Source organism: Rhea americana, unplaced genomic scaffold (genome assembly GCF_003343005.1).
Source record: "Rhea americana isolate MKP2758 unplaced genomic scaffold, rheAme1 scaffold_1, whole genome shotgun sequence".
NCBI lineage: Eukaryota > Metazoa > Chordata > Aves > Rheiformes > Rheidae > Rhea > Rhea americana.
The window spans coordinates 5678739-5705277 of NW_028185038.1; the positions used below are offsets into that span (position 1 = coordinate 5678739).

The following is a 26539-nucleotide window of genomic DNA, read 5'->3' on the forward strand; positions in this document are numbered from 1 at the left end:
CACTACATCATATGGAAACCATCTGTTCAACTTGGGCTTTCTGACCAGGTCTGTGCTGATAAATAAAACATGCCAGGGGCTGGCTGCCCCTGAGGCTGGCTGGCCCAGACCCACTTACATCCACATGCCCAAGCCCTCTCCCCTCTGCAAAGAGCCATGGCTCCTTTGAACCTGCGGGCAGGGAAGTGCATGAGGTGTCCACTGCCTCCAGCCCCGGCTGCCAAYGTGCTTCTCAGCACAGGCCGGCAGGGGTGCGAACAGCTAATGTCATGGGGCATCACAGGCCAGTGCTCGAGACCATGTCTTGACAAAATAAACAAAACCTTTCTTTCTCTCTCTCTCCTTATTCTAGTCGGCCTCAAAYCTTCCCAACAAATGTTTTGTGAAAACAAGTACATTTAGGCATAAGTATTTGGCCCATACCTAGCTATTAAGATTATACTGAACCTTGCTTGGTTTTGCATACTACCTGGAGAACAAAAGAGTGGGTAGAAAAGCACGTRGGAACCCTTTAGTTAAGACCTAGAAATGCATCTTGCAATGAACATCTTGCAATGTAGGTTCACATCTCCTGGAACAAAAGACCAGGTTTGCCTTCCTCAAAGGACAACAAACTGTCTAGATTTCCCATCAGTGCTGCACCAAGCCTGTGCTGCGCCTCTGCAGCAAACCTGCCGTGGTCCGTGACAGCTTCTCTGATGGATTTGCCCCGATCTCTGGAGGCCAGTCGTGGTTAGGGGGAACCCAAACCCACAACAGCCCATCCTCATCTTTTGACACAGCGCTGGCAGTGAGTGCCCTCACGGGTGTTTGCACAGCTGCTGGAGCCAGGTGGCTTGTCTAAACCTGCTCTGTGGAATGGGATCTTGAACTGCAGAAGAAACTGGTTTCTTGGACAGCATGATCTTATTGTTTGCAGCCCCAACCTCAGTGATATGAAGGGCCATTTCATCCTGTGAGCATGTCCCCTATGTCCCAGATGGTTCAGGCAGGTTTCTTACCTGTCTCCTCACTGAGAGGCTTTGCTGGAGGGAGGCAAGAGGAAGACATTTTTCTCTATGTTCTCAGGGTTCAGTCCATGGTCCCAAGCTGACAAGAGGACTGGCAGGCTTGCTGCAATCTCTATCACCACTGCAGAGTAGGAGTCACAACACCTGTGCAGCCAGCGCACAGTGACCTCCCTGCATTGCACAAGTCCCCATGTCATTCATCACTGCTGCCACAGTGTCACCACTATTCACTTGTTGATCCACTTGCTGATCTTTTAATGAAAGTAGATGGACTTCAAAGTCCTAGTAGAGGGGATTTCAGATGAGGGAAGGTTGATGTATGCCTCAGTCTCACCACACAACTTCAGATTGCTGTGGCTGAGCTGAGTTTGCCTGTGTTATCACAGCTGTGACAATCTCTGTTGSCTCTTCCAGATGCATCTGTTGACTTGCACCATCACTGACTTCAACCTTACCTGCCTAGGAGGCAACGGGAGTGRATTTACCATGACAGCAGCAAGCGGGATGTGCACTCATCTTCAGCCTTGGATGAGTCGGCCGCCTGACGCCCTGTCTCCCAGCAGCAGGCACTGTCGCAGTGTCAGGGAGTGGACAGGACAAGCCCAGCATTGGTCAGGCTTCTGGGAACCCAGCGAGCGCAGTTGAGCTGCCTGCAAACCCAGCAAGGCCATGGTGGGATGCACAGGCTCAGAACCCAGGGCAAACCATGGGCATGGCCCAGAGGTACTGAAGGAAATGAGACTACGATGTCATATTGATGTCACTTCTTCAAAGAAAAGAACTACTTTTTGCACAAGAACAGGAAACCCTTGAGCAGGATGAGGAAGCTGCTGCTGCTTTGTCATTTTTTTCCATGAGCAAGATGAGGAACTGCAAAGCAGCTGCCAAGTGTACGCTGGGGACTGTGGGTACAAGGTGTGCAGCAGCTATGGAGGTCCTGGCTCACCAGTCTGAGCCCCGAGTAGTGGTGAATGACCTGCGCAAAAGTCCTACGTCAGCCCAGGCTTGGCCCAGAAGCTGCAGACTCTGGAGCCCTGGCATCATGCCAAAATCTCAGCCTTCCCCTTTAGATGTTCTTACCCCGCATGGCTGAAAGTGAAGTTTAAAAATGTGATTGTCCTCCCAGAAGCGAAAAAAAGAAAAACGTATTTTACTGAAATCACTTCRATTTTTATATCGCTATCATGCTTTTCAGCACTTTAAATTGGTCCTTGCTATGGTTCTGGGAAGCCCCCAAGCGAGACGCAGACTCAGCAAGTGCCATAGGTTTGCCCCCGGCCTCGGACAGCTCCCTGGGGCTGGGCCCAGCTCATACAGCCCACTGCAGATCGGGTCCAAAGCCATTTCAGCCASTAGATGCACGTTACTGCAATCTGAACTGCTTTTCTCAGTTTCTTGTACGTCCATTCACAGACAACACTGAACCCTTCAGTGCTCATCTCATCTTCCGCACATTTTAAAGGTGATTGAACCTGAACCTGAAAATGTTGAAGTTGAAATGTTTACAGGTAAAACATAAAACTCAGGTTAATGATAACAACTGGAAATGCTACTAGGGCAAAATATAGCATCTGGAAACAAAACCGCTGTGAATGCACACAACGCAATCGAGCTGTTTTGATGAGGGACATTGATTTTCCTCTACAGTCAATTGCTGCCACGCAGCTTAGCAAATACTCCCTGCTCTGACTTTGTTCAGAAGTTAAAATTCGCCTGTGGTGCTGCAGAGAAGGTTGATTAGACAATAGCTCTTCTTATTTTCTTTTCTCAACAATACAGCGATAGCTGACTGAAAGGAAAAAAACGCACCTGCCGAGAAGACTAGGTTAGTCCTCTTTTTTCCAGTGGACTGAGRAAGCACAAAGAAAACTGTAATGGAGCCAATTCTGGTGCTGGAATATTCTGAGTTTTCCCACATGAAATGGCCAGAGCAGGTTTTTGGTCACTGAAGAACATCACTCTCTTCCCCAAAGGCAACACAGGAGTTAAGAGCTCAAGCAGCTGCCGACAAGTGACAGCACTATAAATCTCTGTCTCAAGGGCACTGGAAATGAAACTGCCTCAAGTATGACTGGAAAATCCCTCCTTGTTTCTTACTGTGTTCAACTGTAACAGAATTAAATTACTATTTTTTTTCCCTATCCAGGGCTGTGCATCTTGCAGATAAAGGAAGATAAATGGCTCAGAGGCCACCTCTGGCAGGCTGGTGTAAAGCACGGCGCACCCGGGCTCGGAGAAGCCATCTCTCAGGGCAAGGTGACAGCTCATCGTCACAGCAGACAGGCCCTGACTATTTCTGTTGAACTTACTTTTTTCCCCTTCAATGAGGGAAGAGCCAACGTCAACATTGCTGTCATAGCAGAAACACAAGGAAATAAGTGATTTCCTGTTAGAGCAAGTTCCATCGCTCAGCGTTTTATTTTTGTGCTCAACCACAACCGTGCGTGTCACCCCACCCTGGGCTGGGACACTCTGTCCAGGCCCCTGCCGTGGGAAAGGCCCAGAAAGCACTGCGGAGGCAAAAAGTGCCACAAAACACCCCCGTGGAGTTTGCTCCCAAGCCCGTCCCCAGGAAGGTGCTCCCAAGGCAGGGTGTCCTAGCCCCTCCGGATCAGCCGAGGACCCCTCTCGCAGAGCTGTGCATCAAACACAAACAGGCCACCCAATCCTATGCACAATCTGCAGCAAAATAYTGCTCCAGAACCCAAATTATAAAAATAATGAAAAATCCTCTACTTAGCAATGCAAACAACAGAGGGAAAGAAAAACACTGACAAGCCTCTTTTTGCTTTTGCTTCCTTAATAATAATTCATATAATAAGAATAAAGAGCTATTTTGTTTTGTAACAGGACTAAAGAGCTAAGTTATATTCTAGGAGAAGTAGGCTCTGTTTGGGTGCAGTGCGTCTTGATGTCTGTCAGAGGGCTACTGGCATGGGCACTTATTTTTTTTTTAACCCTAACTCAGAAATACGGAGAACGTACAGCCAGCTGATTGCAAAATTCAGCGTCCTCACCTGTTTCGTCCCAGGCTTTTGCGCAAGCTCTGGCTAAAGCCGCCGYGGCCTTGCCCTGGCTCAGATCGGAAGCCTCGGCTGGGCGCAGCGGGGCCTCCTCCAGCCCCGCAGCTCCCSCAGAAACAGTCATTAACGAACCTCGCAGCCCTGTGGGGCAGGTCGGGGGCATGCTGCCTCGAACGCGGGCTCTGCAGAGACGCAAGGAAAATCTCCCAAGCTGGCAGAGTGCCTGCAATGGGTCCCATGCTGAGAAGGGATTTTCTGAATGTGGCAGCTGAAATAAAACAAATGTTATTTACCATACAGAGCTGAAATATTGTGTTGGCTCCAAAATGGTCTGGTTTGTGTTTGGTTAGTTTTGACTCTATTTTAATTATTAACTTCGGTAAATTTAAGAATAAAACATGTTTTCAAAACGAAAACTAAAGCATTTTAATTGAAAACATGTAAAAATTAAATCTTCTGATTTCTATATCTATATATCATATACATATATGTATGCAATATSCATTAATCAAAACATTTCATATCTCTTTCTATCCATATTGTACTATTATGTTCCTTCACAAGATACCCTCTGAATTAGATACAGCATTTGGTTAACAAAAAACAAGTTTAGACTAAATACACTATCTATCCAAAAGAAAGAAAGAGAGAGAGAGAGAGAGCGAGCGAGAGACCCAAGCCCCAAACCCTTTTCTAGTTCTGCAGTTTTGCTTCCATTCACTTTTGCAGGCACCAGTAGAGCTGTCAGCTCTCCTGAGCGCACCTGGAGTGAAATCCAGCCCAGTGCAGAGGTCAGCGTGAATGTCAGCACGGCCTGGGTGCACAGGTCCAACCTGGGAGGTACGTGCCACATAGCTAGTGCTGGGTCATTGCACAAGGCTGGCTGTGGCCTTTAGAGGGCTCCTGCAGCTCCTCTGCGACCTTGCGCATTATCTTGGGGACATTAATCACCGCAGGAGGAGCTCTCCACGGAAATTCTGCAGTGCTGCCAATGCTTTGATTGGAGGCCCCATAGCACGCAACGTGCTTCAGATATCCCCAGCTTCTGCAGCCATGTGATTATGGGAGAATCTCAGCTTTCATTACAATCAAAAGGAAGTTTCTAACCATTGAGGCTGCAGAGAAATGCTGGCAAATGTCACCTCCAAAAGGTAAAAAGATCAGAAGACAAATGGAAAAGAATCTCAGCTGTATCAAGAGGCTGATTTTTAAGCCAACTGCATAGTTTTCAGGACCAGCTATTGACTTTTGAATACTTGGAGTGAGAAATGATACTATGAAATGCTTCATGAGAGAAAAAACGCTGTTTACTTGCTCTCTCCTTCTCTCCCTCCCCTTCTTCCTTCCTTCTTAGGGCTCAAAGCTGTTGTTTACCTTCCTGGATGCTTCCCACTCCAGAGATGCCACTGGAGGAGGATGTTGTTAACTAGTTAGAATGTGAGGACTGGGGATTTTCCAGGGTTACAAAATGTTTTCCTTGCATCTGCCAGAGCCATCAGCAGCAGTCACTGACCATGTGCCACTGGAAAAGCACAAGCAGGCTGGCTGCCAAGCATGCAGASTGTTTTGGACAGAGGCATGTCGGGGTCTTGCAAGTGTGAAAGGACATTGCCGTGTCAGAGCTGGCACGGCAGAGCTCGGGGCTGCTGCGAGCACGTGACAGCCGACAGCCAAGTCTCCAGCCCGAAGAGCTGGGGCTGAACCAGCTCTGCCTGCAGAAGTGCACCGCGAGCAGTTGGACTTTGCATTGTGCAACGACCATCCACTTGCCATCAGGAGAGTACATTTATTTTTAACGGAGCAGTTTAAGTGGAAGTAAAGTGGCCAGCCTGGAATAAACAATCACAGCTAATGGTTTGCTGATATTCAGCCACAGATCGGCGGGGACTCCTCCAGCACCCCCTGAATCTTGTGCCAACCCATTAAACCCCTATCACTTAGCAAGGGACATTTGCCCAAAAAAAAAAAAAAAAGTGGTAAGGAGAAAGCTGGTCAGGAATTAGTTTATTGTGAGCATACGAAGAGGAGTCTCACCAGTGTGTGGAACGGGAAATTTTACATTTACACTTGCCACATAAGACATGGGCAGAAATCAACACCAGAACAACGTGCATACTAGATCAGCCCTACGGTCTGTCCGACTCTCTAGTCTGTTCTCCRGCACTGCCCAAAGGCAGGGGAAAGACACCTGAGACTAAGAGGTGTTTCTCCCAGCCTCCAGTGAGCTGTGAGCCAAGGTGGGGGGCTCCATTTGCCACAGGTACAGCCAGCAGRCAAACAAAAGAGGAGATCTTTTCTACATCTCATAAAGAATCCCACCGCTGTCACTGCATCATCCAGAGAAAAGCTGGYGGAATAGGCTGAATCCATGTAACCAAGAGAGATCATAATTTTTCATACTATCTGTCTGGGCAAAAATCTTGTCTTAYATTAGCAGAAAAGAGCAGAGTATTCCCACAGGAATGCACACCCTCTATACAGGACAGATCATATTTGAGTAGATGCTAGGTTCGTGGCTTTTCTCTGAAGCCAGATTAAAACTCAATTAAAACTATCTATTTCCATAAAAGATGATAGTCAATGGCACCCATTTTTAGGATATCACTTCCAAGGAGGTTTTATTTATACTGATTTAATGAAAAACCAAATGAAGCTCCATCTTACAGAAGGTTATGTCAAAATACTTAGATCCTATCCTAAATTTTGCCTGCTGTTAACAATATGAATTTTAATCAGATGCTTGAAATTTATGGCTTAATGCAAATTATGTGTGAATATGTTATGTGCCAAGCATACATATATACCTGTATGAGGCAGTTCCAAAGAAAATCTCTCTCTTGGATGTTAACAGAAAAATGTGGAGAAGGTGAAATTTTTAAGCGTTATGCACAGCCCAGAATTCGGTGTGTACTCGGTGCAGAAGAGCTGAAGAGAGGAACRAACAGTGGATTTATGCCTCTGCAGAACCAGCCAAACTGGGGCAGCCTCAGAGTTTGCTGCCTGTGGCTGCAGGCTCTGGTTTGTTCCAGCTTTATGTTTCAGTAATATGCACCACAGAAATGCTGCCCGGGGCCAGCAGACTACCAGGAAGACTGAATCAAACCTGCACTATTGGAAAAATCCGCAGGAACCTAGTCAAAACGAAGCCTTTTCCGGTACTGAAACATCAGCTGTTTTAGTTCCTAGAACCGACTCTTGGGTTTGGCAGTTTTAAATCATACACACACAGACACACACACGCACCAGGCCATGAGCATGAGATGACAGCACAACAGGTACCTTTTATGGCACTGTAGAGCCAGAGATCTTCAAGTACTGTACACAGGTGAGCAAACGTTCCTGTCCATGCTCTACTCRCATGCAAGTATTTGCCGAAAGGCACACTGCAAGACAGCAGCGCTGCAATGTGTAAAAGACCCCAAAGCAACCACAGAATTAGGCAATCTCAACTGTCCTTCTAGGCTTTCTGCTCATCTTCAAGATTTTCTTGGAGGAAAGGGCTGGTCTGTGAGACTGAAAAAATGGCTAATGAAAAGGCTCCTGCAGCAGGATGCAGACCATGAGGAGGGCTTGGTGCGGTGACTCCCCGCCTGGCTGGCTCCCGGCCAGCCGACTCCTGCCTGCTATCTCCTGTCCCGGGAGACTGGAAAATTCTTCCGGGACTGATTAATATGGGAGAGATCCCATGAAAAACAGAGGTAGTATGAGGGAGGGAGGTGATGGCTGAAGACAGAAATCAGGCCTACAAAGACCGACATAACTAGTTAGGTGCCTGGAGAGACAGGACTGCAATGAGTTACCRGAACTGGGAACACGAAGGAAATCCCAGGCAACTTTTTCCTTTTTGTGGCCTGCTGGTGCCATCCTAGGAAAAGCYTGTGTCTAAGCTAGAAAACGCAGATGTGCCAAGGAGTGCCGCCTGCCCTGCAGTGCYGTCGATCCCACCAGCACCCTGATGAAGGGCTCCAGGGCACAAATCTGGCTTGGGCAAACAGATGCATGCCCGAATAGCTGGGAAAACTGGGAAAATTCTTAAAGCAAATCTTAGACCTGATTTTTAAAAAGCTTTCTGTAAGGGCTGAGGTGGGGAGGGGCRGTTGCAGCTCACGTATTTGAAGGTCTGGACCTGTCAGGTAGCCTATAGGAAATCCTTTTCTCCTGATTTCTCTGCATACAGTTTTCCTAGGATATTCTGGAGATACTGCATCATTCTCTTTCACAACAGATGTCCTCATTTGCTTCGTTTTCTGCCAAAATTGGGCTTCTGTTGAACAGCCCGATGTGACAGGCAGGCATCAGCAGTGACTGAATTTAGCCCGACTCTGAATGCAGCAAGAAAAGGGCAGGAGTCAACCGGGCACCGACACAGGTTGTTTCTGTTAAATGTCAAGTACTGAAGCAGGCTTAAAGGRAAGATGTTAAACATGTAGCTACCAAATTACAGTGCCAAGAGTACAGTGTGCTTTTTCTACTCTAATCTGAACTTGGCCAAACTCTCAGCTTGCACTGAAGGGCAAGCTTACCCTTGCATTTTGAAGGCTGTGAACTTTTGGACTAAGGATTTTACGAACTCTTTTCACTTAGCAGCATTTGTATTTAATGGTTTTAGGAAAGGCTTTTATATTTACACAGAATGTTTGAGTCTCTTTTCGTTTTCTGTTTTGTTTTCTAGCAAATTTAATCCGGTCAGATGATTGCTGAATTCACAGTTTTAATTTTATTATACCCTCTATTTCAGTTTTCACTTTGTTGCTCACTGCTGTTTGTATTTTATTTAATCCATACATATTTTTGCGACTTCTGATCTAAAGGATACAATCTACTCAATGCATTTCACTGCTTTTAAATTYTTAACAGAGTCTCTAGGAATATCTGTTGTGTCTCAGTGATACTCATCGCAACATCTGTATTTGTGCACAGTTATTCATCCCAAATACATAAGAATTTCTTTCCCAGAAATTTAGAATAAGAGATATCTATATTGTCGAGTGGCTTAATTTTTATTTTGTGGCCTCATGTACCTGATCCAGATTTGAGTTATAAACCTGTCATGTGTTAGGTCTCATTATCCACTGATTGCAGGAGCTACTGTTACCACAATAAATTTAGAATTCATATGAAATTCCCAATTAATAATTTGACCAGCTCTACAAATAAGGTCAGCAAACATTTCTTGCCTTTAAGTTCATACATTATTAAGYTTGCTCCCTCCCAAAATCTTCTGAGTTTTAGCTGCTTTTATTTGTCTTATAATCAGATATATCTCATTTCAGATTCAAATTACTTGTACAATTATCTCACTAATTCAAGTGTGTCAGCATGTCTTTTAAAGACTAATATACTCTAAGTATGTACATAGACAATAAAGTAGTAATACTTGAAAAAAATAGTTTATATTCTCAGAGGTTTTTTTCAAAAAAAACMCAGCATTTTGTACTGAGATATTGCTTCAGGATGATTCATCTGAGTCCTAAAATGTTTTGTTTTGTTTCGTTTTCTGTCAAGTCCAATAATGTTTCAGGGCTATTTCCATCTGGTAGTAATAGTCCTGTTTATTCTGGAATATCTCGGTTTATATTATGCCTCTGTGTCACAAAATCTATTCAAATCAGGCAAAACACCAAYCTCTCTGCCAAAGTCAATAAAATTACCTCTTGTTGAAGAAAACAGTAAACAACAGAATTTTACAATGATGTCATTAACACATCCTTTGTCAACAGTAGGGAAATCTGCAGCCTTAAAAAAAATAAACCAAAGTAATGCATTCAGCCTAGTCATAAAATTAATTATAAATAGACTTCTAATGAGATTTGGTCAGAAATACAAAAAAAATTCATAGCAGCATTAGTTCAGGATGAGGAATGGTTGCTGCATTTTATTCATCCACCAAGTAAGTTAAACATCATACATTTTAAAGCTTCTTTAATTCTCAAACTCAGTTAGTTATAACAGGTCCTTTGAAACCTGAAATAGTTATATAGATCTGAGTTCATCTTGAGCCCAACTCAAGACAATCCAGTACATTTTGGCGTTCCCAGGGGATTTTCTCTCACCCTGCACTTTCAGCTGGGTGCTGAATTCTCCTGCCCTTTGTGCTCTGACCACTCGTAGGATGCCATTCGGAAGGGGAATTATCTTCCTTCCCTGTTGCAAGGGGGCACCTGACATCTCTTGTAGGAGTCAGCTCTTTTTTTCGGTCTTTTATGATTTCGTCTTTGGCCAAGAAGAAATCTCTGAAACAAAGCAGCTGAAAAAAGGAAGATACTTCGTGTCTCCAGTCGCTTGTTCCTGCCCCCAAGCCACCTCTTGCTTCGTGCAGCCATGTGGTGGACCAGATTGGGGAAATGACCCAGACAAAAATTAATCTTTTCTATGTGTTTGTTTTTTATCCTGATCAGATCAATATGTGACAGTACAAACTTCTGCAAAGAACAGTGCAGCCGTGGATGGAGAATGCTTTCTTAAGCGGCAGTGTCAACCAAAAGCTCTAAATAAAGCTCTAGAATTCATCAAAGGTAAGTTAGCAATTTCACTACAGAGGTATGCTTTTGCAAAAGATACAGATCACATGTAGCAGTAAATAGACTAATGTACATACATAGACTAATGTATCTTAATAGATGCCCACACCAAGCCTAACACGTTTGGCTGAAGCACAGAATATATTCTACCTCCTTTTCTCTGTGCTTTCCACTACCGATATCCACTTTAAATCAGCATCTCTGAGACTCCTACCTGTCTTCCCTTCTTCCTAGAAATTCACAGTCAACTGATTAGTATTGAGTTTTACAGATGACGAACATAAATTAGTAATAATTTGTTATACTAATAATAACCACCTCATCAAGAAAATGAGTAATTTCCATAGTGTGCACTATCTCATCATGCCACTAGATGGTATAACAGGATTCCGACTGCATAATTTGGCAGTCGCTTTGTACTCTCGGTTACAAGCTTTTCAGTAAGCAACTGAATTAATTCCGGCTGAAGGTTCATAACTCTACAGTGTAATTTAGAATTTGTCACACAAGGGCATATATGATATTTTTTTTGTCCTTTACAGTTAAATGTTGTGTTCCAATACTCCAGTGATGGCTTTCCAAGAATTTTAATCTGTAAGGTGTATTTAAAGAACAATTTACACTGCAGTACAAATTAAGTCTCACAACTACTTAGTTAATATGCGCAGGGTGATAAGCCACACGTTTCGTTTTTTGATTGGAAACTCCTACAGGTATCTGCTTGGGAGGYGATGGCAGCCAGGAGAGACTCCTGCCCAGAAGCATCCTCCAGAGAAGCTCCCCCCCTCTCGCTGGGCAGTAACATCTTCCCTCATGACCTCTGGAAACGTACTCAAATTTGTTGCTTAGTACACTTAGAAAATCACAGTAAGAGCACGCACAGCTTTCTTGGTCAACACCCACCTGCTTGACTCAAAGGGACACCAATCTCTGCCACCTCCTTTAAAAAACTCCACCAGATGCAAATATCCCACAGCATCTGAGGAACATTTCAGCAATTCAGCCAGGCCCACAATCCCAAAACTGCAGGAAACTTCACATTTAATCATTTGCTTGGGGGGAAAAAAGATTCTTATAGGTTCCCCATAGATCTTGTGGTCATTTTGGTGGGGGGAGTATAGGGAGATAATTACTTGCCCTTCAGTGGATTTCACAGAGTAGCAGTGACTAGCAGGATACATTAATGCTTCATTGAGGGATCAAGGGGAATAACAAGAATTTTTGCACAGTTAGAAGTAGGAAATTAAAACTAGAAACAGTAATAATATTAATAAACAACACAATAGCTCTGAAATAGCTGAGCTAGAGAGCTGCTAYGAGTAGAAGAAATAAAGGCAGTCAGTGTAAAATGCCTAGAATTTATTAAAACATTTTGATGCAATGTCTTACAAAATCTAACTTATTTAAAGCACAGTATTTGAAAATGGCTTGGATATGATGAATGTCACACGGAGTGAAAAATCTTTTATGCACTATTAGCAAAGGGCCACATTAAACAGTGATTTCCAAAGGCATGGAGAAATGGTGAACAAGTGCCAGAGAGATCAGAAAAAAAGGTAAAATGTAATTTAGCATTGTAATTAGAGTACCAAAAGAGAAATAAATAGAATAATAAATATACTAATAGTTCTAAACTACTAAATAGTTCAGGAAAGGTTGAAAACATCAAAGTGCACAGACAACATAAAATGATGTAAAGATACTAGAAAAGAGGTAGAAAGCTAACAAAATGGACAGAAAAATGCAACTTATTGCATTGAGAGGAACTACCTGTAGACAGCTATTTGGCAGATGAGATACTTAATATGGGAAGAAGAAAAGCACTTTTTCCACCTGAAGTTTCAAAAGTTAGGGCAGACCTGCTGAATAGTCAGGATTATGGACAGAATGGTGCAGTGTAATGGTGTTTCTCCTGCCACATAAGCATCCACTTAATCATCCACTCTTGCCTTATCTATAAACTTCCCTGAATTAATCTTTGGACTGTGTAGAGAATTAGGATGGGAAAAGACACCATGAGTCATTAAGTTCATTCCTCTGTAACAATATCTCAAATATTCTGACCTCCCTCTTAAAACAACTTCCAACAACTGTTATTAGGAGACATTTCCAGAATCTCCTGCCTCCACTTCATATTCAGCATAAATTTATTTTTTGACTATATGCAATGACTCCTGTGGTGAAATTGCCCCTCTAGCATAAATCTCTGCCTTCCCTGCACCTATTCCCTGGTGTACTTCAACATAATAGTAATATCTTCAATTACCCTTCACTTTGCTAAGCTGCATCACCCAAGCTCTTTTGATCTAAGAAACCTTTAACCATCCAGGTAGTTTGACCTGAACAGGCTGCCCAGAGAGGTCGCAGGTCTCCACATCCAGAGYTATTAAAAAGCTGCCTGGACATGGTCCTGGGTCGCCTGCTCTTGGTGACGCTGCTTGAGCAGGGAGATTGAACTAAATGATCTCTAAAGATTTATTAAAATCAACAGAGCTCCTTCACCAGCCCTGTCCCAACTGGGGCTGCTGGGTTTTGACATCTGCGGGTATGAAACCTTTAGCAGCTGTGACTCAACATTCTTCTGAGCCCTGCTGGAGTGGAAAGGATTTATTACACTATTAGCACATTAAGACTTCCCTGCTCGTTTCCAAATACAGAACATAATATTGGTCATTCCTGCCTTTTTTTAGCTGGTATTTCTGCCATTTCTGTCTATTCACCTTGGTATAACCTCTTCTCTTCCATGTTTTAAAAATGCATTGCCATAGTCTATTTGCTTCCTTATTACTTTTCTGCAATAGTCTACCTTCTAATTTATATCTCTTATTACCAACTTCTTCTTTCTTCCATTTGTTATATAATTTTTATACTTCTTTACCTTTCTCTCTAACCCAAGCTGGTTTTCTAAGCAAAATAACTCTCTTTTTCTGTTGTGGGCTTTTTCACTTATTATAGTGATCCTAAGCAGTTTACGGTTCACCTGCTGAAATTCTTCCTTGCAGAGATTTGATCCAATTGGTTTCAGTTTATGAAACTGGCCCCATGGAAGCACCAGATATATTTAAAATGTCTGGTATTACTTTTGAATGCAATCCACTAGCAAAAATGTTCTGAAATACTTTTAACCCCAGTGGAGAGATAAGTTATATGGAGTGAAAAATTAAGAGCCTTTTTCAATTTTGAATTAATGAGCCTGTATCTAGAATACTGTATGTAGTTCAGAATACTTCTCTACCAGACATCTGACACCTGAAAAGACTTTGGAAAAAAAAAACAGTCAAGGGCTGAGAGCACTTTTGAAGAATACTTTAAGTAATGAAATATTTTTAGCTAACTGACAAGTGGAAAAGGAGAGCAGTCAGACAAATGTCTATATGTATTTTTCAGGGAGACACATTATTTATGGGGTTTTAAGTAAAAKATGGGGAGGAAGGAAGACAGAGACATGAAAGAATACCAAGGTGTGCTGGATATGGATGGGGTTTGGTGGGGAAGGATTGCTTAGTTCTTTTAGATTGAAACAAGAGTTGAAATGCCACTTACACATATGGAACAATTTTTCTTGGGCTTAAAGCATGTGGTGAAGACAATGACCAAATAGATTTTCCATCTTCTTATCTTGTCCTGTCCCTTTTTTATATTTCAATTTTACTCCTTAAAGGAACTGGCTGTTCAAGGTGGTTAAGCTAATTAAGATGGCCTGAATCCACAACACTGCTTGTCTGGACTGTTTTTTTTTCTGAGGTTCATGTAATACATGGCCGGTAGGGAGCACAGACAGTCTTCCATAGGGTGTGCTTTATGAATTCAGCGACTGCTCGTTTAATTCAAGGGGGCATTACGTTGACTGTGTCAGATCCTTAGATTGGAGGGYCTTTTCAAAATCTACACTGAGTACTTTAAAAATACGAGAAAAAAATGATGAGAGCTCTGTCAATTCCCCCGAGAGACTCACCCACTCAACTCTGATCCTACAAGATCTGCCTGGGTCAAACTAAATACTGTTTGAGATGTGCCACTGCAATATCGCTGTGAGAAATAGCCCAGCAGACTCGTACAGTTTTGCTGTGGTCTTGTTCCCTGATTTGTAACCCTGTTTAACATCACTGGTTTTAATGGGGACTAATTTCAACAGGAAAATCACAGATTAGTGTTCTCCCCTTGCAACATTAGTTAATGAAATAAAGTTTTATTGTCTTAGACAATCAGAGGTGCTCAGACAGCCTATGCTCAGCATATCTAAAACATCCCTGAAGCCACAGGGTGAAGGCTTGAACAGACAGCTCTGTTTTGGAAGTGCTAAAGATGGCTCTGCAGCGCCACRCATTTGCAGGAGACAGAGCTTCCTTGAGGCTGGATCCAAGACTGCACCGGAGCGCACACAGGAGGTCTGGACCATCACAGATCTTGTCACCCTCACTGCAAATCTAAGGTGCAATTCTGCAGACTGGTTGTGTAGACCCTGTTACACTGGGCACTCCCACTTCTGTGATACCCTGCTATGACATCTGACAGCATGGGGAATGTTTTGGTTGGCCTGCTCTGAGGAGCAGAAAATCTTTATTTTGCTTAGAAAGCTTACACACATCTGGGAGTGCTCTACAGCTATGACATAAATAAGGCAATGAAACAATTTAAAATCAGTTTTAGAATATGCTCAATGCTGTCTGGCCATTCAGGTGCAGTCCTAGGAGGCTTGGCACCATATGCCCCAAGTGCTACTACCCTCGCAGGACAGCGCAGTCTGCCAAACAAAGATCCACACGTTGCCTTCACTATGCAAGTGCTCTTGCCATTTAGGGCACTGCCCCGTACCAAGTGTCTTTTGTACCAAMAAACACATATTCTTGGGAATTTCTAGTATACATGCCAAATAGTCTTCACTTGTAATTAATTTATTACTATTCTGTGTATTGCTCTTAAAAGCAAGGTCACATAGTAATAACACAAGCTTAATAATAATGTCAGCAAATCTGCAATTACATCAGATTTGAAAATAGTTTACAGGTACTGTTACAAAGAGAACCAACGACAYGAATTCATTTTATTTTGAGGCATCAACAACAGAATATTTGTGTCATAAAGGATCCTATTCTATTCAGTTTAAGAGTTTATATAATCCTCAAGGACAGGMACATCAAAGTCTGACAATTGGGGATTTACTATATATTGTGCATGTAGTTCAGATTAGGCTCATTATCACAAATGAAAAYGAAGCAGAAGCCTCCAGTCAGGAAGGAGGCGGCCAGGCTGGGCAGCAGTTGTACTTGTAAGGCAGCAGTGAAAGAAAGGACAAGAAAAATCCTTTTCACAGCTTTAAACTTGGACTGCTTCCAGGAAACCACAGCAGCAGGAGGCCTCCATACTTCTCTTGCTCATCATCAGAAAGGTAAGGTAGAAATTTCTCCTTGAACAGAGAAGTGAATTGCATGRGTGTCCTATCCCTGCTGCCAACGTTTTGGAGCAGTACAGCCCCAGACCAGTTGAAAGACTGACATTTTGCTACCGTTCTCACAAGTATTTCCCGACCAGGCAGCTTCCCCATGTTACCATCCTTGTCCAGCTTCCCATGACTTATGCACAGCAGTAACATCTGTCACAGAGGCAAGTATTTCCCCTCAGTCTTCTCTTCCCCAGGCTAAAGAGGTCAAGCTCTCGCAGCCATTCCTCATWGGGCAGATGCTCCAGCCCTCTGATCATCCTCATGGCCCTACACTAGACTCTCTCCAGTAGCTCCACGTCTCTCTTGGACTGRGGAGCCCAGAACTGGATGCAGTACTCGAGATGAGGCCTCCCCAGGGCTGAGTAGAGGGGCAGGATCAYCTCCCTTGACCTGCTGGCAACASTCTTCCTRATGCACCCCAGGAGACCATTGGCTTTCTTGGCCACAAGGGCACATTGCTGCCTCATAGTCAACTTGTCATCCACCAGCACTCCCAGGTCCTTCTCTGCAGAGCTGCTCTCCAAAAGGTCAGCCCCCAGCTTGTACTGGTCAGCCCCCAGCTTGTACTGGTGCCTMGGGTTATTCTTCCCTAGGTGCAGGACTCTGCWCTTRCCGTTGTTGARCCTCAGGAGGTTCCTCTCCATCCAGCTCTCCAGCCTGTCCAGGTCTTTCTGAATGGCAGCACAGCCCTCAGGTGTGTCAGCCACTCCTCCCAGCTTGGCAGCATCAGAAAACCTGCTGAGGAGGCACTCTGTCCCCTCATCCAGGTCGTTGATGAAGAAGTTGAACAGGATGGGACCCAGTACTGAGCCCTGGGGGATTCCACTAGCCACAGGCCTCCAGCTGGACTCCATGTCACTGATGACAACCCTCTGAGCTCTGCCTTTCAGCCAGTTCTCAATCCACCTCAATGCCCACTCATTAAACCCACACTTCCTGAGCTTATCTGGGAGGATGTTACGGGAGACAGTGTCAAAAGCCTTGCTGAAGTCAAGGTACACAACGTCCACTGCTCTTCCCTCATCTACCCAGCCAGTCATGCCATCATAGAAGACTGGTTAAGCAGGATTTYCCCTTGGTGAATCCATGCTGACTACTCCTGTCACCACAGTGGAACAGGCAGATGCTTGAGCAAAGTCTCTAGTCCCCTTCTGTACAGCCTTCCACACAAATTSCTGCATCTGTCAGCTCCCTCTGAGAGATGTGCCCTTGGCCAGCCYTAACACAGGCCTCTCCATAGCACCTGCTGGACTTGTGCCTCACCATCCTCAGTCAGAAGTCAGCTTGGACAAAGCTCCAAGCCCCCGTGGATCAGGAACAGCTGACAGAGCTCACTGGAAGCAACTAGAGCTTTCTAGATGTCACAGCCCCCAGCAGCCGTGCTCTCCTGGCAGCAGCCGGCACCTTGACATTCCTCAGAAGGTTCCCAGGAGTCCCTTGATGATCTCAGAAGAAATTTCTAGAAGAACAAGAAGGAGCACCTGGAAACTGCTGTGTTCGTTTGCTGCCTCCATCAGCCATGGTCTCTTGAGTCACATGAAGAGGGCAAGAGGGTGGTCTCTCTCACAGGTATCAGTTGTTTTTTCATTGTGAGTTTTAGCTCTTTGGTTTTGCAGATTAAAATCTCAGTTACACAGCACAATCACAAAAATTATTTAAAGCTTTAAAAAAGTAGTCAAGAAGACTTTAGCAAACTCTCAGTGCATGGGAGTTTTTTAAGTGCTTCTGTTCAGCTAGCTATTAGGACTGTGTCAGTTTGTTATTAGGACTGTTAAACCCAAAATCAAGATATAGCACAGCATACTCTCCTAAGAAATCTCCTTAGGGAGCTATTCTTATCCAACTAAGTAAAACCGAAGCCATCCATTGAGCGCCGTGCAGCCTCGTGTCAGCCAGGAGATGCAAGGAGCAGCACATCACAGCTCCTCCGGCCCTGGGGCTGCCCACCACCTCCATCCCTCCCCGCTTGCCTCACACAAGGCTCAGCCACGAGGAAGCGCAGTGCTCACACCAYGGTCTGTGCCCCCACTGCAGAACCAGCTCCTACTCCTCGATGTTGTCTAGGGACTTGAGCTGAGGCTCCTGAGTGGCAGCACTCTCCACGCTTTGCCACCCCAGTCAGCCAAGAACACCCATTTCGACCTCTGACAGCTGTGGCTAAGCTTCACAAAATGGCCGCAGCTATTGCTTGTGCCGTTTGCCTCGGCCTGCTGCGTGCAGAGCCATTTCCTGTGGACAGTCCAGGGCCACTCGCCCAAAACCAGCCCAGCAGGCACCAGCGACCCAGACACAGGTCCCCATACCAGGGGGACCCCAACACCAGCCTTCCTCTGTGSGCTCCACAACAAGATGGCCGCTGCAGTGTGGGCGGGGCCAGGAGCCACTGCTCAGCCCCAGAGCGAGGCAATGGGCGGGGACAGGAGCTGCCACTCAGCCCAGGAGTGAGGCAATGGGCGGGGCCAGGAGCTGCAGCTCCGCCCCAGAGAGGGGCAATGGGCGGGGCCAGGAGCCACGGCTCCGCCCCAGAGAGAGAGAAGGTGGGCAGTGGGCGGGGCCAGGAGCTTTGGCTCCGCCCCAGAGAGCAAGAAGGTGGGCAGTGGGCGGGGCCAGGAGCTGTGGCTCCGCCCCAGAGTGGGGCAAGGGGCGGGGCAGGGCGGGGTGCCCCTCTTAAGGCCCTGGGCCGGCTGGTGGGTTGTTGTAGTGCCCTGTGGGTCTCTGGTGTCTCCCAGGATGCTTGGACTCCGGGTGGACTTTGGGCTGCTCCTGGAGCCCCTGGGCTTCATCAAGGTCCTTGAGTGGGTGAGTGGAGGCCCTGGGAGAGCCTGGCAGTGCCCTCTGGGGCTCTGTCTCCTCCTGCCCGGCCTGTCTCTAGGGCCCAAGCAAGGCCCTTTGGGGTATCTGGTGCCCTGGGGCCTGCAGCAGGGCCCTGCCCAGCTGAGGGGTGGCTTTGCCTTTGCTGCTGTGTTGTAGCTGCCTGGGCCCAAAGAGGGGCTGCTGGCAGGCTGCCCTGTCCCTGCTGTGTGCCACTGGTGGKGGTGGCTGCTTGGCACAAGGCAGCTCTTCAGCTAGGCCCTCTATGGGGAGGGAACAGCTCTGCCAATGCCCAGAATATGGGTGTTACCACCAGCTCTGGTGCTGCTGAATGGTGGTGGTGTCTCCCCTCATCACAGGAAATTTGGGGGGGGGGATGCTAGTGAAGAAGGGGAAACTCTCAGCTGTCAAGAGAGCTGTGTAACAAACCTGGCTTCCTGGAAGCACAAGCAGTGGGTCTGCAGTAGTCCAATATGATACTTGGAGCACGTGTAGCTGCTGGCTGCTTTAATGCAGACTTATGGATGTTTTAGGCTTTCCCCAAAAAGGTACCCCCAAGAAGTACTGTGTTGGCTTTTGATGTTTGCATTTAAAATTAAAAAAAAAATGCTTTCACTGTAGAGTTAAGAAAGATCTTTAATTTGCACTTTTCCAATTGTTTTTTGTTAGTTGTTGCCTGTGTTTTCAGTTATGGAAGCTCGATGTGCTCTTTCCTCCTGATGTCACTTACTGCCTTCCTACTGCTAACATAGCCCTTCACTTGCTCCTTGCCTTCACTGATTACTTAAGCTAAAAGATTGGGTTTGTTTCCTTTGAGCTCTGCTGGTGTATTTCTAAAAAAATCTCCTTACTTCCCCTAGAAATAAGAGCAGTAGCTCTAGCTAAAGACAAAACAAACATCCAGGTTCTGTTGGTTCTTGCTCTTTGAAAGTTTTCAGTGAATGATTATGAATAGAGTTGACTGCTGAAATACAGCCTCTTAAGTGAATGTTAAAATGGTTTTCATGTAGCATGGCAGTTTTTTCCTTCTTCCAGGTGTCTTTGGATATGAAATCAGACTTAAATGAGTTGGCTATTAATCTGAAGAAATACATATCCATAGAAACTGGAAGAAGACTGAAGGTTAGGGGCTGCTATTGTACTAATGTGTTCCTGTAAAAATTTTCTGTAGATTTTTTCCATCTTTGCTTTTGCCACATGTGGAGGCTTTCAAGGTGAAATTACCCTTCTGGTTTCCTGTAAGGGAGTGGTAAACAAAACAGTTACAGCTGCTTTTGCTTATCCATTCCGGTGAGTATACCTTTTCAGTTGTTGCTCATATACATTCTCCCCCTGTGCCCCCCTTGAGTTTGTGGTGGTGTTTTTTTGTTTTTTTCCCAGTCTATCTCATATGAATACATACTTTTAGATGTGTATCTTGGGGGGGTGGGGGGGGAGAGGAATGTGAAACCTCTAGCTTGTTCCACAGCAGTCAGTGTAAATATTTTGTTGTACTTCAAAGCATTCTGGTTGTCAGTGCCCTGTAGAGTGAAGTAGGTATGGCAATAAGGTACGCTGCTGCTTTTTATTACTATACCTTAAGCTATGTTTTTAGCATTGCRTGACTGATACAGGAAGTGATTGTTTAATTTGCTTATTAATTAAAATCTTAACATTTTCTTTATTCATCAAACTGTAGCTGCATTATGACCCAGATAAGATTATATATAAGCCATTTGTATAGTGACTTTATTTAAAGACTGAATGGAAAAACTTGTTTTTTCAGCTTATTCCACTATGATGTTTGCCACAAGTGCTGGGTACACAGTAACCCAATACTCTTCTGCCTTTGTAGTGCTCTTGCAGGTAGAAGGGTCTCAGGATGGAAAAGATGGGCCAATGCTTGTTCCCTGAGTGTGAGGAGCAAGGCTTCCTCTTTGATCTAGCAGCTGCACAGTCAAAACAAGCTCAGACTTTGTGTTCAGTAAGCTTTCAATAAGCATAGATGTAACAACTGAGGTGGATTCAGATGCAAGCTTGTAAAGGTTGCTATGGAAGTACCAAACTCAGACAYGAAGTCAAGCATTTAGCAGCACTTGGAGAGGAGAGTGGGAATCTGAAACACTTCTGTGCTCCCTTCTCAGTGACCAGCAGCTTAATGTACTTGTAGGTTCAGTGCTTCCATTTGCTTGTAATTAATGATGCAACTCAGTGCCTTATAAACCCTAATCTGCCTGTTTAACTGCTAGTCTCTGATTGAACTTAATAGTTCAATTAGATCTGTTTCCAAAATGGAGTTCTTTCTTCAGTTACTCTTGACATATGATCAAGATCTCTCTCTTGAAACTGCTATTCATATAGAAAGAATATTCATAGATTATTGTTCCAGATTTTCACACGTCTTAGCATTACATGACTACTTCATGATTCAAATAGCTCTATAGAGTAACTTAGCACAACCAGAATGCTGAAGCACTGTTCTCATAAAGCATAACTACATGAAATTTTCACTGTGTAGCAAACCCTAWCTGCATAAGGGATATAATCTTTTCAGGTTGAATACCGTTGTGTTTAGTGCGCCGGATCCAAAACAGTGTGGTGGTACCTGGACTGACTTCTATCTTGTGGGCAACTTTGCCTCTTCTGCACAGTTCTTTGTTACACTTGCAGTGTTGGTATTTCTTTACTGCACTGCTGCCCTTGTGATATATATTGGATATATGCATGTTTATCAGCGCAACAGCAAGTTTCCACTGACTGTAAGTAATAAAATGTTAATGACTCCCCTTTTAAAAAACACAAAGAAATGAGAAATACTGCTAATTTGAGTATCTGAACAAACTTACAAACATGAGCACAAGTCTTTGAAACTAGTGGCTATAGCCCTTGAATAGAAAAGGGGATGTTAAGTTCTTAAACATCTGTAGTATCTTATCTTAGGCAATTATTGAWTCAAAGAGTGAAATGAAGTTCTACCTTCCCAGGTGAACAGTGTCCTCTCTACAACTGTTATGCATTTGAATATTCCACTATTGCATATGGGGAGCCTCATCTGTTAGGCTCCGGGAATATCCCCTGTGTAGAGCACCTACTGCACAGATGCAATAAGCAAAAGGAAGTAACTTAAATACTGAAGCCCTGACCAGTGTCATCAAGGAGGAGATTCTTGAGCAAGATGAGAAACAGACCTAGAGAGCTTTGATACTAAATTTGAGTGTACCAGTCAACCAGACTTAAATCCTCTGCATTCTTCCCCTGCTGGCCTCAGTTTGCCAAACTTTGGCTTAAAGTTTCTAGTATAAGTATTAGATATCTGGTTTACAATGAGATTTCTTCTCAAGGATGAAATTGCTTATGCTTGTTTAGATACAAAAGGCAGACAGTTTTCTGCAGTTGATAATCAACACAGATTATAACTTAGGTTGTAAACACAGTATTGTGAGTCTCTAGAATGTGCTTGTTAGCACTGATGTGGTTATTTGGATCATGTAATTGTACTGTCTCTGCCTTATGTGTACATTCACACAGATTTTTTTTTTTAACCTAATAATGAATACTTTTCTGCAGGACTTGGCTATCACTGTCATAACAGCCTTTCTGTGGCTGGCCAGTACTTCTGCTTGGGCAAAGGCACTTACTGACATCAAAATATCCACTGGTGCCAGCATTATTCTAGAAGTTGACTCTTGTAAAGCCCCAGGAACAGCTTGTATTYTTGCTTCTGTAACCAGCATGGGAACTCTGAATGTGTCAGTGGTATGTATGTCTTATGATGCATCTACTGTACCCATTTGGTGTAAAATATTCYACAGCAGCTGAGATTCCTGTTTGCTGCTGGTCACATTTTGCTTCTTGTTAAGATTTCTTTATGGGTTACTAGTCATTCAGGCCCGTTAATACTGTGGCAGATTGTTGGCCAGAATAACGTGTGTGTATATATATATACACACACACACCATATATATATATATATATAATGTATATATATGGGGGGGTGTATATGTATATTTTTCCTTTCTTTGAAGAGAACTTCTAGAATCTGTTTCTAGAGCTGTTAGATGTGATATTTACAGATGCRTTTAAGTTCCCATATTACTTCTGTCTGGATCAAAGAGCTGCTTGTAATATGTTACTGGGTAAATCAAGTGGCTTGCTAAGTGGTGCAAGTACGGAGAAAAACTATAATCCCTGCTCTGCCTGTTGGTATCAAATTTGGCTTTTTTCTTTATGAGAATTTTCCACACCTCAAACTGAGGTTCTTTATGCCATGATTGGCGTAGGGTGCTTATGTTCATAGAAAGAACTCCCTTCTCCAGAGCAGGACAAATGAGGCTTGTATGATCCTCCCAGTAAATCATACTTTTTAAAACTTACTGTTGTTACAGTAGTGATCCAGTGTTGGCCCAGTAGTAATCAGTCATGTGGTTTGGATGTGCATATGCAGAGCTGACTAAGTGACTGAATTTTTCTAATTCCATACAAAGGACAGAATAAGTTGATTCTCTGACTTCCGAAGATGTCTGTAAGAATATTCTAAAGCATGTTATAAGCTATTTTAAGTGTCTTGTACCAAAATCAGAGGGATGACAAAGGTGGTTGCTGCTGCTTCTGGCTTCTTTTGAAGTCTTCAAACTTCTCTCTCTTTTTTTAAACCTGCAGGTGTTTGGTTTGCTTAATATGATTCTGTGGGGAGGAAACGTTTGGTTTGTATACAAGGACACCAACTTGCACAGCCAGACAAACAAAGCTTCTCAAAGTTCAGGAATATATCCAGCTCCAAGAGGAATATAAAAACAAGGAATACTCTGAAGTGCTTCTACTTCTGCCACATGCTGCCAACAGCATAGATCCATTAGGATTTGTTTCAGTAATAATTGGTATTTTGAACAAAYTTCTTTGTACTATGGTTTGACATAAGATCTTGGGTATCTCAGCTTTTCGAAGTTGTGCAGCTTTTTATCACAGTTCTTGAAGAGCAAAGTGTGTAGATTACCTATATGCTGACTCCTTCAAGAGGGTTCTTAGGTTAGCGTCATAGGAGGGATGGGTTAGGAGAGCAATTGCATTTGGGTTATTACTGCAGGTTACTTAGCTCTAACAAGCCTCAACTGAAAACTGATACATAAATGCAACTGGGATGTAAAATTCCAATGAAAATGTGGTTGTTCGTCTTACTATGACTGATACCTTATGAAAGCCATCTGAGTAAAACAGCTCTGTCTGTTGYAGCTATCATATGTTTGTAGAACTTTCACTCATACTGCTGTAGCAAAATATCTGCTGACAAGTCTGGAAGGACATTATTTCCATGCTTATTGTATTGTTACTTGTTATTGCCTTGGGACAATCTCCAAACAAGAAAACAACTTACACCTTAACTATAAGATCATGATTTAATGGAGATGAGTGTGTATGTGTGCAAGAAATGACTTTTAAGAATACTGTCTCCAATTCACACACACACTGTAGAACTGTAGAAACCAAAGCTAATATATTCTAACTGCTAATGTTTGAGTTGCTATAAATTCCTCTGAGGTCCACAAACAATGGTTGTATATGAAGAGGTGTAACTGGAGATGTCTGAACATGATGAAGTCTTAATTGATGCTGTTCAACTTGTTAAAATCTTTGGGAGCAATACTTGATTCTTCTCATGTGGGTCTCTTTATTAAGATACATTCTTTCTGGACAATTCACAGTAAGTCAGGTTTGTTTTGACAAATCTAATAAACAAGCTATTCTGTCAGTTTCAGATTCTTAAACTGTTTGTGATTTAAAAATAGGCATAGTGGTGTGCATATAACACATCACTGATTGTTCACTGTGCCAGATGCTAACTTACTGGTAGTGAGCTTCCAGTCCAAAGAGCATAATAAATGACTGCTGCTGAAGGAATGTGCCTTTAAGTACTGACTGTAACAGAAGCAAATGTGTTGGCTTTACAGCTTCTGGAACATAACTTATTCAGCTAGTGAGGTCAGCAATATCTAATACTATCTGTGTGGCAGGGAGACTTTTACACTGATGCCTTAGWTTTTTTGTAAAGAAGGCTATCTATTGCTGTTGCAAACTACAACTGCCTAAGGCTACCCAATGCTCCTTTCTAATTGATAGCCCACGGTGATGAGGGCTTTTATTAGCTAACATTTTCTAAACTTTCATTTGAACTTCATTTCAGAAGAGGTAAGAAATAGCATATTTTTAGAGAAGGGTACATGAATCTTGCCTTTTCTGTTGCTTCCAGTTCCAATACAAGAGTAGAAAATGGTARAAGCTCATCTGCTTTCTGGTTAGCAACTACTAGCTATATTGCTGCCATGAAAAAAAAATGGCTTGCATTTCCTTAATGGTTACTTAATATCAAATGTTATCCCACCTTACGAAGGCCTCTTTTAAGGTAGAAGGGAAGGTAGAAGCAAAGTGGTACTTGGTTGTGACTCTTGCATCAAAAGCATGGGATTCAAAATCCATAATATGATCTTTATAGGACCTTTGCACTGTATCCTGCTTCATGTAGTGCTGAGAAAGAAGCTGCCTACTACATCTTCAGCTGGGTGAGATGAAATTCTCAAAGGACAGACTGGAACATAGGATTTGGGGAGGACAACCTGATTTTCATTGAAAGTGCCCTGTCCTCAGAAGTGAGATGCTAAACAAGTCACTGTTAAGGCTTACTTAGGTAGTAACAAGGGCAGGCTCTCCAAAATCAGACAGGCCATGTTTCAGCACCTCTATTAGCTGAATGCTTTTGGCAGCCTTGTCTCTGGGGCTGGTGTTTAGGATCAAGTCCCATGTAGACTGTTCTGCAGAAAYTATGGTCAAAAGCATGAGGCTTTGGCTGTTTCATCTGCCATTTTGGGTGTATAGTTTGTCTTCAAGCTGTTGGTGGTTGCTGTTAACACACTGACCCACCTATTTTTGCAACCTTACTTGGATGGGTTTGAGATGTAAATTAGCCAGGATGTGGGCGTTCTGCCAGTAGTCCCATGCTGTTGGCACTTTCATAGTAAACTATCAGGAAATTACTTTTAGCTGGGTTTGTTTTGTTGTTTCAGCAATCTAAATTGAGTCTTGAAGCTTTGCTGGAAACTTTGATGATAAAAGATGAGCCTGATCTTTTTCTTCAGTTTCCACTATCTGGCCATTCCCAGCGGAAYTGCAGTGTGAACTATAGATACAGCATGAATCTTGTGGAAAGGCAGCGTATGTATTAGCAATTAAAGTGTTTTGGTGTTAGCTAATGCAGAGACTTAAGCTTTTATCAAGATTTCAAGTACTGAGGCAGATACTTGATTATAAATATTAAGAAGGCATATTTTGAAGTGTCTTTACATTAGCTGTTCTGCTGGCTCTCAACCTTCTGTCAGCTGTGACTCTAGTGAGGTTCTTTCTCACCTCATAATTTGCATAAATTTCATGTTCCAAGTTCTAACTTTAAACCTTTACATCTTCATTATTCTTGAACAGCATTTATTTATTGTCTAACACTGTCTTGGATTAAAATCGCTAACTTTTATGTCTATATCACTGAATATAGTTGAGAAAAGACTGATAGAGAAGGTTGATTATTCCATAATATATGGTGCTCATTTGATCTGGGGAGTGAGGAAGGGCAGTCAAAACCTCTCAGCTTTCTCAAATGTTATTTTCTTAATGGAATGATAGGGGCCTGCAGTAAAATAGTACATGCTATTTGATCTTGGTGTGAACCAAGATAGGAGCACTTGTACAAGGCTATCATGAAGACTAATA

At 43.5% G+C, this 26539-nt stretch overlaps 1 protein-coding gene across 1 annotated transcript; it reads left to right on the plus strand.

Annotated features, from left to right (window-relative positions):
* The first annotated feature begins 18727 nt into the window (after window positions 1-18727).
* SYPL1 (synaptophysin like 1) lies at window positions 18728-23578 on the plus strand. The gene is made up of 5 exons (XM_085325967.1): window positions 18728-18796; window positions 19980-20098; window positions 21342-21546; window positions 22355-22543; window positions 23447-23578. The coding sequence occupies exons 1-5, from the start codon at window positions 18728-18730 to the stop codon at window positions 23576-23578; spliced, it is 714 nt and encodes a 237-aa protein (XP_085182093.1).
* Window positions 23579-26539: the final 2961 nt, after the last annotated feature.